The sequence below is a fragment of the Triticum urartu genome, chromosome 3 (assembly GCF_003073215.2).
Source record: "Triticum urartu cultivar G1812 chromosome 3, Tu2.1, whole genome shotgun sequence".
NCBI lineage: Eukaryota > Viridiplantae > Streptophyta > Magnoliopsida > Poales > Poaceae > Triticum > Triticum urartu.
In genome coordinates this window covers 563,085,418-563,100,655 of record NC_053024.1, presented here as the reverse complement: position 1 = coordinate 563,100,655, position 15,238 = coordinate 563,085,418, and the positions used below count along the sequence as shown (strand labels likewise).

The 15,238-nt window shown below is 48.9% G+C and overlaps 1 protein-coding gene across 2 annotated transcripts; it reads left to right on the top strand.

Annotated features, from left to right (window-relative positions):
- The first annotated feature begins 9,053 nt into the window (after nucleotides 1-9,053).
- Nucleotides 9,054-15,112, top strand: LOC125545015 (autophagy-related protein 18f-like). 2 transcript variants are annotated; one of them, XM_048708849.1, is made up of 8 exons: nucleotides 9,054-9,891; nucleotides 10,843-11,304; nucleotides 11,376-11,792; nucleotides 12,549-12,785; nucleotides 12,888-13,715; nucleotides 13,814-13,980; nucleotides 14,167-14,505; nucleotides 14,790-15,112. In XM_048708849.1, exons 1-7 carry the CDS (start codon nucleotides 9,706-9,708, stop codon nucleotides 14,492-14,494), a joined length of 2,625 nt encoding a protein of 874 aa, XP_048564806.1. In that variant the 5' UTR covers nucleotides 9,054-9,705; the 3' UTR covers nucleotides 14,495-14,505; nucleotides 14,790-15,112. The 2 variants fall into 2 exon arrangements, with proteins under 2 accessions (XP_048564806.1, XP_048564805.1); XM_048708848.1 differs by having other exon boundaries at nucleotides 9,059-9,891; nucleotides 14,810-15,112.
- The last annotated feature ends 126 nt before the right edge of the window (nucleotides 15,113-15,238 follow it).

The window sequence follows — 15,238 nt, the reverse complement described above, 5'->3', positions numbered from 1 at the left end:
AGCTTCCGCATGTGCTCTGATTGTATGCTATGATTGTTGGGTCATGAGACCCATGTTTGTAATATCTCGCTCCTCGGAGCCTAATGAATAAATACTCTGAGTCATAGAGTCTTGTTGTGATGCCATGTTGTACTGCACATATTGAGCATATTGTGTGTATGATTGAAATGCTTGGTATGTGTGGGATCCGACAACCTAGTTGTTTATCCTTGGTAGCCTCTCTTATGGGGAAATGTAGTCTTGTGCTTCCATGAGCCATAGTAGTCCGCTATAGCCCGGTTCACTGGAGTCCTGCTAGCCCAGCACTACTGCTCAAGACACTTGACTGGCCGGCATGTGTTTCACTTCGTTCCTGTGTCTGTTCCCTTCGGGGAAATGTCACGCAGTGACATCCGGAGTCCTGTTAGCCTAGTGCTACAGCCCAGATTCACACGCTGCTGACCGACATGCTCGATGTCGATTCATGTATGCCTGTTCCCGTAAGTTAGTGCCACTTTGGGTTCACGACTAGTCATGTCGGCCCAGGTTCTCTGTCATATGGATGCTAGCGACACTATCATATACGTGAGCCAAAAGGCGCAAACGGGCCCGGCCATGGTAAGGCGACAACCGTGGAAATACCATGCGTGAGGCCGCAAAGTGATATGAGGTGTTACCGGCTAGATCGATGTGACTTGGAATCGGGGTCTTGACAGGCACCCCGAACTTATAGCATTATATGCATCAGCTCCGAATCATGTCTTTGGTCAAATGTTGGGTTTGCCCGGCTCCTATGTTTTGGTACCTTACGTTCCACTCTATCATCTAAGGTAGCGCTAGGAGAACTACTGCGATTGTGCCCCGGTTCTGCTGGGTTCAGCACCTCAGTAGAGAAAGCTAAAACTGACTGTCATGATAAGGCGAGAGACTGGTCGCTGTTCGACGAGGTTTTCAAGTCCCTAAAGACTTATGCCGCTTAGAGCGAGGGGCTGGCCCTGTCCGGCTTAAAGGCGTGTATCGTGCCCCGAATTCGGCCTTCCGAATACCAGGGGCTTCGCCGAAATTTAAAATTATAGAATTCTATGACAAAGTGAGAGTGATAAAGCATCATTAGTTCAGTTGCCTTGTTCGCTGTGTTGAGCACCTCCCTCGAAGGATCCAAACATGGGAACAAGAGTGCTCGGGTTTATCCCAAACACCCTAGCACTCGTGGCATGGGGGCAGAAGCCGAGGACTAGCCATCTCTCAGATTGGATTAACAGCCAAACAGAAGGTAATATTTTAAATTCCAACAAGCGTTGCATAGCGCATATGAAACAAGTTTTCATACATACAGGATAAAACGAGCAAGTCTCATTCAAATATTACATCTTTTGAACACTCGTCCGCGATGAGACGGGCACCCGGCAGAACACCCTCATAGTACATCTCGGGGTGGCGGTGCTCCTTGCCCTTTGGCGGCCCCTCCTTGATCAACTTCACGGCGTCTAGCTTGACCCACTGCAATTTCACACGGGCGAAAGCCCGGCGTGCACCTTCAATGCATACAGATCGCTTGACGACCTCCAGCCGCAGGCAGGCATCCGCAAGCCGCCTCACCAGGCCGAAGCTGTTCGGAAGGGCGTCGCTAGGCCACAGCCGGACTATAAAGCTCTTCATGGCCTGATCGGCCGCCTTATGTAGCTCGACCATCTGCTTTAGCTGGTCGCTCATTGGCACCGGATGTTCGGCCTCAGCATACTGGGACCAGAACAGCTTCTCCATCGAGCTTCCGTCCTCGGCCTGGTAAAAAATTGTGCGACATCGGACACACTGCGGGGCAAATCTGCGAATGCTCCTGAAGAGCTCCGAATCCGGGTAAGTAGTCGGTAATTTACTTTTACATGCTTGCTTTGCATATAGAAAGCCTTACCTGCCGCTATCTTCTTCATCGCGTCGATCTCTTGGAAGGCCTTTTGGGCTTCGGCCTTGGCACTTTTTACACTCTCGAGGGCCGCGGCAAGCTCAGACTCCCGCGTCTTGGAGCCAAGCTCCAACGCCTCGTGCTTCACCACAAGAGCCTGGAGCTCTTGCTGCACCTCGCCCACCCGAGCCTCGTGCTTTTCTCGCTCGGTGCGCTCCTTGGCCGCTTTATCTTCGGCCTTGGTTAGCGCTTGCTTCAGGGCTGCCACCTCGGTCGTGGCCCCTGGCAAACATACGATGATCCTATCATTTTGCAATCGCGTCCTCTTTTTTATATATATACATAAGACAGGGTACTACTTACCCTTGTTCTCCTCGAGCTGCCTCTTGGCAAGGCCGAGCTCTTTCCTGGACCCCTCGAGGTCCTGCTTCAGTACGGCGACCTCCGCAGTTAGTGCGGCGGACGCCAGCAGCGAAGCCTGCATATGCATATTGACACACTTATATTAGACTCTTGCGATATTATTTGATCCTTTGTTTGGCTTTTCTTTGTGAACACCGAACAAAGCATCAGGGGCTAATGTCTATGCGGTAATATTTCTACTACATTTTAAAACACTTACCTCGAAGCCTGTTAGAAGGCTGGCACAGGCTTCAGTCAATCTGCTCTTGGCGGACTGAACCTTCTGGATCACCGCACTCATGATAGTGCGGTGCTCCTCGTCGATGGAAGCGCTGCGAAGCGCTTCCAGCAGATTGTCCGGTGCCTCTGGATGGACAGAGGTCACCGGCACAGGCGTCTTGCCCTCTTAGAAGGAGGCCGCCTGCACGAGCCTGGAACCGGTGGAGGTTCCGGCGCGGTGTTCAGCTAAGGGCCGAACTCAGAGCTCTCAGGGGCCCCGTCCCCTTGGCTCCCGGAGTCCGGAAGGTCGCCTTGAGGCGCCTCCGGGACTGTCTCCCCTCGATCCGGTGCCTCTTGAGACAACACCTCGGCGTCGTCGGCAGGATGAGGGGAGGTGGCGGTCAGGACTGGATCGCTATCCATGTCCGACAAGCCCAAGGAGCCGTCCGATGATACATCGATACTGGCTCATGGCGGCCTGCATAATTGCGTTCGGCGTTAGGGAAAGCAGTGCGACAAAGGAATCCTATGAGTTACTCGGGTATCCGAATACTTACAATCTCCCCCGGGGCTTGACCCTAGGCAACCACTCATCTTTGCCTTCGTCGGCGGCGATGGAACCGTCGGAAGGAGAGTCCTTCCCTTCTTGGACCCTCCGGCCTCCCCAGTTGGGGCGGCCTTCCTTTTCTTGTCTCCCCCAGTCGGTGGGGGAGCATCTTCTTCTTCTTCTTCCTTGTCTTCGGGGGAAGAGTGCGCCGCAGAGTCATCGGACGGTGAGTCCGACGACGCCTGGCGTCGGGAACTCTTTCGGGTTCCCTTGGCCTTCTTGGTCTTCTCCGGCACCGTATAAGGGGCCGGAGTCAACATCTTCGCCAGAAGAGCGTCTGCGGGGCCTTCGGGCAAAGGAGCCGGGCAGTCGATCTGTCCGGCCATCTTCTGCCAGTCCTGTCAAAGGTACGGGAGTTTAGATCCCGCATAGAGTCAATCTATATAAAAAAATAAGTATCCTGTGAAAGGTAAAGCAGCTTATCGCACTAGCTTGGCGCTTCGCGCTAAATCCGCGATCCTCAGTAATAGGGGGGGACCTCGGCACTTTTGAACAGCACCCTCCAGGCGTCTTCATGAGTCATGTCGAAGAGCTTGTTCAGAGTTCGGTGATGCGCCAGATTGAACTCCCACAAGTTGAACTCCCGTTGTTGGCACGGGAGTATCCGGCGGATGAGCATAACTTGGACTATTTTGACAAGCTTGAGCTTCTTGTTCACCATGTTTTGAATACATGTTTGGAGTCCGGTCAGCTCTTTCAAATTACCCCAGGACAGGCTCTTCTCTTTCCAGGAGGTGAGCCGCGTGGGGATGCCAGATCGCAACTTGGGGGCCGCTGCCCATGCAGGGTCGCGTGGCTCGGTGATATAGAACCACCCCGATTGCCACCCCTTTATGGTTTCCACAAAGGAGCCCTCGAGCCATGTTACGTTGGGCATCTTGCCCACCATGGCGCCTTCGCACTCCGCCTGGCGGCCGCCCACCACCTTCGGCTTGACATTGAAGGTCTTCAGCCATAAGCCGAAGTGGGGCTTGATGCGGAGGAAGGCCTCGCACACGACGATAAACGCCGAGATGTTGAGGATGAAGTTGGGGGCCAGATCGTGGAAATCCAGGCCGTAATAAAACATGAGCCCCCGGACGAAGGGGTGGAGAGGGAATCCTAGTCCGCGGAGGAAATGGGTGAGGAATACTACCCTCTCATGGGGCCTGGGGGTGGGGATGAGCTGCCCCTCATCTGGGAGCCGGTGCGCGATGTCGTCGGGCAGGTATCCGGCTCTCCTCAGTTTCTTAATGTCTCCCTCCGTGACGGAGGAGACCATCCACCTGCCTCCCGCTCCGGACATGATTGGAGAAGGTCGAGGTGGGAAGTGCGGACTTGGGCGCTAGAGCTCGAGTGTGCGAAAACGGACGGGTAAGGGAGGAAGAAGGCGTGGATAGAAAGGTGAATCCTTATCCCTTTATATGAGCGGACGAAACTAAGCGTCCCCACTTGCCTGGTAAAACTCGCTTATCCCCCAAGCGTCGCAATTGATGGCGCGGTTGGGTTACCCACGCCCGTATTGATGAGAATCCCGTAATAAGGGGACACGATCTCTGCTTTGACAAGACGTGTCGAAAAACTGCCTCGCGTTATGTGCGGGGCTGGTTAAAAGAAACGGTTCGAATAATCACCGGGCCATGACGTAGCGTCATGCTGCCAAAACAAGCCAGCAAATTAGATCTGCGAAAATATTATTCTCTCTACAGTGGAATGTGGAACTTATTTTGCAGGGTCGGACACTATCCTTGTATTCAAATTCTTCTGTGATGTATTCGGAGAAGGAACCCGCCTTGTAATGCCGAAGACAATACTGTGCGCCGGACTCATCGTCATTGAAGCCTGGTTCAGGGGCTACTGAGGGAGTCCTGGATTAGGGGGTCTCCGGATAGCAGGACTATCTCCATTGGCCGGACTGTTAGACTATGAAGATACAAGATTGAAGACTTCGTCTCGTGTCCGGATGGGACTCTACTTGGCGTGGAAGGCAAGCTAGGCAATACGGATATGGATATCTCCTCCTTTGTAACCAACCTTGTGTAACCCTAACCCTCTCCGGTGTCTATATAAACCGAAGGGTTTTAGTCCGTAGCACAACAACCACAAAATACAATCATACCATAGGCTAGCTTCTAGGGTTTAGCCTCTCTGATCCCGTGGTAGATCTACTCTTGTACTACCCATATTATCAATATCAATCAAGCAGGACGTAGGGTTTTACCTCCATCAAGAGGGCCCGAACCTGGGTAAAACATCGTGTCCCCTGCCTCCTGTTACCATCCGGCCTAGACGCACAGTTCGGGACCCCCTACCCGAGATCTGCCGGTTTTGACACCGACAGTGAGCATCATGAAATTGGTGATGGAGGATGGTTGATGATGACGATGGCGACAGATTCCCCTCTCCGGAGCCCCGAACGGACTCCAGATCAGCCCTCCCGAGAGGTTTTAGGGCTTGGCGGCGGCTCTGTATCGTAAAACGCGATGAAATCTTCTCTCTTATTTTTTTCTCCCCGAAAGCAGATATATAGAGTTGGAGTTAGAGTCGGGAGGTCTCCAGGGGACCCACGAGGTAGGGGGGCGCGCCCTAGGGGGGCGCCCCCACCCTCGTGGAAAGGGTGTGGCCCCCCTGGTCTTCATCTTTGGTGAGGATTTTTTATTATTTATTGTAAGATATTCCGTGGAGTTTTAGGTCATTTTGAGAACTTTTGTTTTCTGCACATAAAACAACATCATGGCAATTCTGCTGAAAACAGCGTCAGTCCGGGTTAGTTCCATTCAAATCATACAAGTTAGAGTCCAAAACAAGGGCAAAAGTGTTTGGAAAAGTAGATACGACGGAGATGTATCGGCCTTCATGGGCCTTAGTGGAGAGAGTGAAGGGTCGCAAAGGGCTGGCCGCCCCCCTTGGCAGTCTGAATTGGACTAGGGAAAGGGGGCGGTGCCCCCCTTTCCTTCCCCTCTCCCTCTCCCTTCCTTCTTCCCCCTTCCACCAAGTGGAATCCTACTAGGACTTGGAGTCCTAGTAGGACTCCTCTCTCTGGCACGCCCTACAGGGGCCAGCCGGCCTCCCCCTCTCCTCTATATACGTAGCCAAGGGGCACCCTAGAACACACAAGATCAATTGTCTTAGCCGTGTGCGGTGCCCCCCTCCATAGTTTACCACCTCGGTCATATCATCGTAGTGCTTAGGCGAAGCCCTGCGCCGGTAACTTCATCATCACCGTCGTCACATCGTCGTGCTAACGGAACTCTCCTTCATCCTCAACTGGCTCACGAGCTTGAGGGACGTCATCGTGATGAACGTGTGCTGAACACGGAGGTGCCGTACGTTCGGTGCTAGGATCGGTTGGATCATGAAGATGTTCGACTACATCAACCGCGTTACTAAACTCTTCCACTTTCGGTCTACGAGGGTACGTGGACACACTCTCCTCGCTCGTTTCTATGCATCTCCTAGATAGATCTTGCGTGCTCGTAGGTGAAAATTTTGAAATACCGCGTTCCCCAACACACGCGCGTCCCCGTAAAAGCGGCATGAGGTATTGGGGTCACCTCGCGCATAATCAGTCGCCCTATATAGTCACTCTTCGCATCTAAGCGACCACTCCTTGCCATCAAGGCGGCATCGGTGTTGAGCGTACGTCTTCGCGGTGGTGACGGGGCGGTTGAGGGCCCACGTGGCGGCTAGGTTCATTGCAGACCCATTCCGATGCCCCGTCGGACTTGGCGAACGTGGAGCAGCGAGCAGCATTGCGCCGATCGTACCGCGCCTGTTGCCTCGCCACGTGTCCTCCTCGAACAAGGCGGATTTTCCAAAACCAACTGTATATGCTCTTAAATCTGATGTTGGCAAACCGGTGAATGTTGCCGCTACATTATCATTTCCTTGTGTTTTGTTATCGTTGAATGTCAAAAAATCCAAATAAAATGTTGCTTTCTTTTTTATTGCACAAGCTTGGGGTAATCATCTCTTTCACATAACTCTACTTTCTTTCTTTGTTCATGGCTTTATACTATGGGCACATATGTGAACATATCTTTTCTTAATCGTGTTCATGTTGACATTGCTATGTGGCACAAGATGCCTCTTTTTGTGTCTCTGCGTTATTGGGGCATCTCCACACTGACTTTCAAACCGGACATCGTATTTGTCCACGAACCGGGGGACCAGTCCATAGACATTGATGAAGAAGCCAACCATCCAATCGTAGTAGCATATATTTCAAACCGGATTTCAACAAACTGAACAAATTACATACAAACCGGATGATTTTCATCTAAAACAGACGAAAACATTTATATTTTGTCATATTTCAACTAAACTGTAGCAGGCAATGCTAGGCTATTCTAACCTAGTCTATCGCCGGCCGCCGAGGAACCTCATTCCCATGACTTATTTTCCCCATGCCCGACAACAAGCTCATAGGACCGCCGTGAGCCCCGAAGGAATATGCTTCAATGGAACGGGAAGAGTAACTGAGGGAGTCCTGGATTAGGGGTCCCTGGGCGTCCGGGCTATGTGACGTGGGCCAGACTGGCGGGTTGTGAATATACAAGATAGAAGGCTTCCCCCGTGTCCGGATGGGACTCTCCTTTGCGTGGATGACAAGCTTGGCATTCGGATATGAAGATTCCTTTCTCTGTAAACCAACTCTGTATAACCCTAGGCTCCTCCGGTGTCTGTATAAATGGGAGGGGTTAGTCCGTAGAGGCGATCACAATCATACAGGTTAGACATCTAGGGTTTAGCCATTACGATCTCGAGGCAGATCAACTCTTGTAACCCCTATACTCATCAAAGTCAATCAAGCAGGAAGTAGGGTATTACCTCCATTAAGAGGGCCCGAACCTGGGTAAACATCGTGTCCCCTGCCTCCTGTTACCTTCGATCCTCAGACGCACAGTTTGGGACCCCCTACCCGAGATCAGCCGGTTTTGACACCGACAATAACCTCCGCTTTCGTGAAGCACGTACCAAGGTTGGTTTTTTGGGGTGGGGAAAGACGATCGTGACCTACGCCCCCACGAAGCACGCAACTCACCGGCTTTAGGCCGGCAAGACGGTGGCAGTGGCCTTCATGGGATCAAAGCGGCGGCGGCCTCCCATGGTCTACCATTCCTCGCTATCGGCGGCGACAACGAAGTTGGCGACGTCTTCATCCGTGCCCGAGTCAAGTTCCTCCTCCACCGCGTCAATCTCCATGAGCATGGCTTCTTTCTCCGCCTGCCGGACGCGTTGCCGCCATCGCTCGCAGTGGATCTATCGGGAGATGGCGTTGCCAACGTGGATTGGCGAGGACATCGTGGCGATGGTGGTGGCGGTGGCGGTGGCAGTGGCGCTAGCTCCGGAGAGCCTGTCCCACAGGGCCTTGGAGCCGGATGCCATGGTGGGTGAGGTGCATGAGGAGATGTAGAGAGAAGGTGTGGTATGTTTTTTGCCTGACGCCTGGCCACGTCTAAATAATAAGCGGATGCGATGACAAATTGTGGCACCGATAATAATAACACTATCTTCATACTTCTTTTAGTCATCAAGTATTTATAGAACGTTTTAGTATCGTTCTATTGTCAAATAAATCGGGCGGCAAACGCATGGCATCAACGATCCAGATGCATACTCCCCCCACCACATGACACACGTAGTAAGCATTTCAATCAAACTATTAAAAAGATGCATACTCATGACAGACCGGGCCAATGAGCCCACCTAGCACGGTGAATCGACTCACCGAACCCGACCGTGCCAGGCAGATCCGTCGGACGCGAAGGAGAGGACCACACGACACGAGAGAGAGAGAGCAGGGAAACGTAGCCGGCGAGGCAACGACGCGAACGTAGTCGGGTAGGCGAGATAACCGATCCCCGTTACTACTCCTTAACCTCGGCTCCCTCCCTTCCCTTCCTTGGCCGCCTCGTCTTCCGCTTTCTTGCCGCATCAAAACTCCACACGAAGCCAAGCAAAACTAGGGAACGCCAACCGGCTTGGCTTCGCATCATTATTATTTTCCGATCCGATTCGAAAACTCAGCGGAAGCAAGGCAGCAACCGATTTGATTTTTCAATACTCCTCCAATCCAATTCTATATTTTTTCACCTAATCGATATCGATCCCATCTCCGGGGCCCCGTCCGTCTCCGTCCCCTTCCCCTCCCCGTTCCCACACGGCCAAAGGAAAAAAGAAAGAACAGGGCTCAAACCCGCAAACCCTCGCTTTCTCCGATCGAATTGCTCGCCCGACCACCACCAGTTCGCCGGCCTCCCCACCACCAGTCCTCGCCGCCCCATCCAGGCTCTCGCCCCTCCCGCCCGTGCCGATTCCCCCCACCTCCGAGCTCGCCCGCGCGCGGCCATGTCGCTCACCTAAGGATACGGTTGGTGGGCTGTTTCTTGCAAGAGCCTCCTCCGAGCCACAAGAGAAACAGCCCGGGGGGACCTCAGCCGCCGATTCGATCGCCGCAGCACCGCCGCCCAGGTCAAGCCAAGCAAGCGCGTTCCGTCTAGGTTTGGTTTAGCTTGCGGGCCAAGGCTCCGTTTCGCATCTGAGGAGGAGGAGGAGCGGCGGTGCCCGGTGGCGGTAGCGTGCACGGGTCCCTGGCTGGGCTAGGCTTGGCTTGATGCGGAACGGCGCGCAGGCTCCTCGCGGCACCGGCGGCGGGGGGCTCTTCTCTGCGCGCTCGCTCTCCAGCTACATGCGCATCGTCTCCTCGGGGGCCTCCACGGCCGCCTCCACGCTGCGCTCCGCCGGCGCCTCGCTGGTCAACTCGATCGCCAGCCACGACGACGATGCGGGCCGCGACCAGGTTCCGCCCCCTCCCTCTTTCGATCCTCTTTTTCCTTTCGAAATTTTCCGCTGGTCGCTCCTCAAGCATAGCAAGTGTTGGTTAGATTGCTAATAATTGGACACTAGTATGCACGATTTTAGTTGTCCCACGTGTGCATTAATAAGGGTAACCGATGCAAACCCAGCAAAAAAATAATTGTGGCCGGAAGGAACTGCCAATTTTGTTCCTCACCAGAGCTGCACAACCGTATGTGGCAATTTTACTATTTATTGTTAGTGTCGACGCATTTATGCTGAACACCATATACCCAACTGCTGATGTTTGCATCGTGTACTGCTCTTTTGGCATGTTATTGTAGTAGCTAATATCTAGCAGAAATGCAAAGTGTCTGATGAGTAGACAAGCCGCAGATGTGGAATCGTAAGAGTTATCATGATTCATGAATATACAAGCTAGCTTTGAGTTCTGGTTGCAATTATCTGGATCCGAAATGTTCCTGTTGGGCCAGGTCAGGACACTATGACAATGCATATTCTACATCATTCCTTGTCCGTGTAAAGTTGTAGTGATACATTCATTATGCACACTGAATCTACTAACGGATATGGGAGTGTGAGTTGTATTCTTATTTCTTAACCTTTTGACATTGTAACACGACATTTTTTCTTGTAAAAAGGGCTAAATCGGAAATTTTGCTGTGTCATTAACCTTGAATATCACCGTACTATGTATTAAAATATACTTTATGTCAAGAAAAAAGTTGTTCCTGATCTTGAAACTGATGATTAGTGGTTCATACTGACAAGTATCATTGTGTTATAGTCAGTATCTTAGACACTTAGCATTTCCATGCAAAGTGTATAGGCTTGTAATCTTCTTGAATATATGATTTGATTCTTATAATCCTCATAAGTAATAATATCTCACTGTGAAAATGTGCTAATACATGTCCTCTCATGTGATTTACAGGTACAATGGGCTGGGTTTGATAAACTTGAATGTGGGGGTGACGTGCTGCGACAGGTTTTGCTGCTAGCGTACAGATCTGGCTTCCAAGTGTGGGATGTTGAACAAGCTGATGATGTAAGACAGATAGAATCAAGACATGATGGTGCTGTTTCTTTCATACAACTGCTGAAGAAACCAATTGCCTCTAAGAGAGGTGAAGACAGATTTGTAGATGCACGGCCATTGCTGGCTCTTGCTGGTGGTGGAACTAGCACAGGAAGTGCAAACGGCCATGATGCCAATGGCCCTGGCTTCAATGGAACTAATGGCACTTACCATAATAGTGGCAGTGAAAAACTGCCTACCATCGTTCGCTTTTATTCGCTGAAGGACCATGGTTATGTTCATTCAATGAAGTTCAGATCAGCTGTTTATTCCATAAGGTGCAGTCCTAGAGTTGTAGCTGTTTCTCAGGCTACTCAGGTATGCATACTTCCTGGTTCTAAATCGGTATTTGGATCATGGATGATCTTAATGGAACAAACCTTTTGCAGATCCATTGTTTTGATGCTGCGACATTGGAGCTGGACTATACACTTCTTACCAGCCCTATAGTTTCACCGATTTCTGGTTATGGCCCACTTGGGTTAGGTCCAAGATGGATTGCGTATTCTGGGAGTCCAGTTCCAGTTCCAAATACAGGCCGTGTTAGCCCTCAGCTTCTTAGCCTGTCTCCCATAGTTCCGCCTCCTGGTTCAAATGGCAGTGTGGTTGCATACTATGCAAAAGAATCAAGCAAGCAATTGGCTGCTGGCATTGTGACGCTTGGTGATGTTGGCTATAAGAAGCTGTCCAGGTATTATTCAGACATGATTCCAAATGGTAATGGTAATATAAAGCAAGGGAATGCTGGCTTCAAAGCAAATGGAGTAACAAATGGGCATACTATTGACAGTGAATATGCTGGAACGGTACGTTATTTATCACACCGCATATGTTCTTCATGGACTCTCTTATCCCAAAGGTGGTAAACCAATTGGTTATGGCATATGGGATACTCTATTATGTTGTCTCCACATGCGAATCATACATACAACGACGAATTTTAAGACCGTTAGGGACCTAATAACCGATGTGACTGTGGGTAACAACCTGACAATGTGGTTGGTAATTTCACGAGTATCATCTGCTCCATTCAACCCTGTGTAGATGTGCAAAACTATAGAGACAACATAATAGAATGGCTGTCTCCATTCTAACCCCCCGAAAAGATTTTGTTAGTTTGCTTTGTTCAGAAGATAATGAAAAGTTCTGTTTCCTTGTAGCGATGTGTCGTTTTTTCTCGAACTATAACCTAAATAAAGTAAGTTTAGTAGGACGGGTGGGAAGTAAATCCCTCCTTCCTTTGGTCGGCATGGGAATCAAAGATAGTACTCCCTCCGTTCCGAATTACTTGTCTTGGATTTGTCTAGATACGGATGTATCTAGACTCATTTTAGTGCTAGATACCTCCGTATCTAGACAAATCTAAGACAAGTAATTCGGAACGGAGGGAGTAGATGGATGGGCGTTGGATGACAAAACTTTGCCCTCTTCAATTAAGTTGAATTACTAAATTGTGATTATCTTCAAACATGTGTCTTTCTACAATTATATGTGCTATCAGCTATGTTTGTCTTATGTACTTCATGAAATGTGACATAGATGCTGTTCCCTTTCAATGGCAGGTCATTGTTCGAGATATTGTATCTAAAGCAATGATAGTTCAGTTCAGGGCACATACAAGTCCCATTTCAGCACTCTGTTTTGATCCCAGTGGAACTTTGCTGGTGACAGCTTCTATTCATGGCCGAAACATCAATGTTTTTCGCATTATGCCTTCTGTGGATGGGAGTGCATCAGAAGATGGTCCAAATGGTACCTATGTTCATTTGTTTAAATTGCAAAGAGGCATCACCAATGCGGTAAGCTGGCATTCATATTTCATTTTCTGGCTAAATGCATTCGTATTACTTAATCATTTCCTTTATATTTGATGACTTATAACAATATGACCTTTATGATAGGTCATAAAAGATATCAGCTTTAGCGACGACAGTGAATGGATACTGATTAGCTCGTCGAGGGGAACAAGTCATTTCTTTGCAATATCTCCATATAGTGGATCCACAAGCTTTCGCTATAGTGATAACAACCTTGCAGAAAATAATTATGTTGTGGATTCATCAGTTAAGCATGCCACTCATTGGTCTCAGAACGCAAGCCCCTCTATGAGCCTTAGTCAGAAGATGCTTTCTCTATCTGGCCCCCCTGTCGCATTATCTGTTGTTAGTAGAATAAGAAATGGGAGTAACTTGTTGAAGGGTGCTGTCCATGGTGCTGCAGCATTTGCAACAGGTGTTTCCAGTCCAATTTCTGGTGCTATCGCTTCAACATTTCACAACTGCAAGGGTGGTGTTAATTCAGATGACAGTTTGCTTTGTATGAAGTATTATTTACTAGTTTTTTCTCCATCTGGGAGTATCATACAGTATGTTCTCCATCACTCAGCTGAACCAGATTCTGGAATTGATTATCCTTCAGATGCCACTTCTTATGGATCTCAAAGAGAAACTGACACAAGATTTGTTATTGAACCTCTTCAGAAGTGGGATGTTTGTCAAAAGAGAAATAGAAGAGATACTGCTGAGAGTAATTTATATAATGATTTTGACAGTGGTGAAAATAATAAAATTTTCCAGAAAGTTGTCAGGAAAGGAACTAGTATCTATCCGTCCAATGGTGCTGCTACTGAAAGGCTGAAGCTTAGCGCTGATGAAAATCATAATTATTATATTTCTGAGAGTGAACTGCAGACACATGTTGTGCAAATTCCAGTCTGGTCAAGATCCGGGGTACTTCTTTTTACCTGTTTTCGTTCAGTACCACATTTGTCTTTTCTGTTTTCTATGTTTCTGCATTCATAACACCTGTGTGTTAACTGGTGGCCCAGGTGCACTTTCAAGTAATAGGGAGCGACACCTTAGAAGCATATGCCACTGATAACATTTCAGGGGAAATCGAAATTGAAAAAGTCCAGACTTATAATGTGGAATCAAGGTCAAAGAATCTCATACCGGTCTTTGACTCACTTCACACATCTAGGTTTCAACAGACAAGGTTTGCTCTAAGCTTGCATTTGTGCTTGGTGCCTTATGTTAGTGATTGTGTTAAGTTAGTCATGTAGTACATCCATCAGGTTGATAAAGTCTGATAAATCTTCCTTGTATAATGATGATGGTGTGTTGATGTTATTCTATTTTGATCATTGTGCTAATTTCTAATTCCCTTCTTTTTTCCCTTTAGGGTGAACACACCTGATAGTAACAGAAGTGGGTTGCTGCAGCGACATAAGTCTGGATTTTCAGCAGATGGTAGACTCTCTTCCAGAAGCAGTTGCAGTTCTTTGGATTGCATGTCTGAAGTCCCGAATAGTTCTGATGATAACAGTGTTGGCCAATATTTAGTAGAAGATAGTGCTGCTGCTGCTGCTGTAAATAAGAACTTGAACGTTAACCACCAAGCCGAGCTTGTAAATAACACTGAGAGCCTGAACACGGAGGCCCAGCTCGGAGTTGTAAATAGCAAAGACGATTGTGAAGATAGCGAGCTACTCCCGGACTTATGTCAGTGACGATATCTAAGGTAAGCACCACAACACTTTTTCTAAGCACAGGCATACATATTAAGTTGTTTGAACTTCTGAGGTAGTCTGTTGCATTGCATCTGAAGAATTGAGCTTGGATGATGTTTTGGATCTTCTCAATTCTTAGCACATATTCCATGGCGTTTCTTCTGCACTACTAATAATATGTGGTGCTCCATCTCCAAAAATAAAAAGGGGTGCTCAACATATATTGTATGTTGCTGGTGTCGTTTTACGGTGCTAAAATTGCCTGAACCATTTCGTTTGGAAGTAATGGTCATAGGTTGTTGGCATGCCTTGCAGATGATCACTGGTGATGGTCCTGGAGGAGGAGCTCCTTGAATCGCTGAAGTCTTTCCCGTGCGTGTGTAACTGTTAATTCTTTCATTTCTCCATCTGGAGTTCTTGGCCTCTCTTCTGTAGTACTCCACTATTTATAAGCATTCATGATAAGTTTACCAAGGAAAGGATGAAAGGGAGGTCGAATTATGGCCCTGCGTGTATGGGAGCCCTAGTGATGTGAAGTTGGGGTTTCTATCTTACAAGAACTTGTACATAACGAGATTGTTCATTCCATTTTCAATAATAGCCCTTAATTTGTGAATATTTATGTGCATATGTGTCCATACTGGTGGCAGCTACTAGAGATTTCCTGTCAGTTCTGGTAAACTGTGTTGCAACTGGACCAATACCACCGCTTAATTATGTTGTGCTGTCGATACTCGCCAAGTC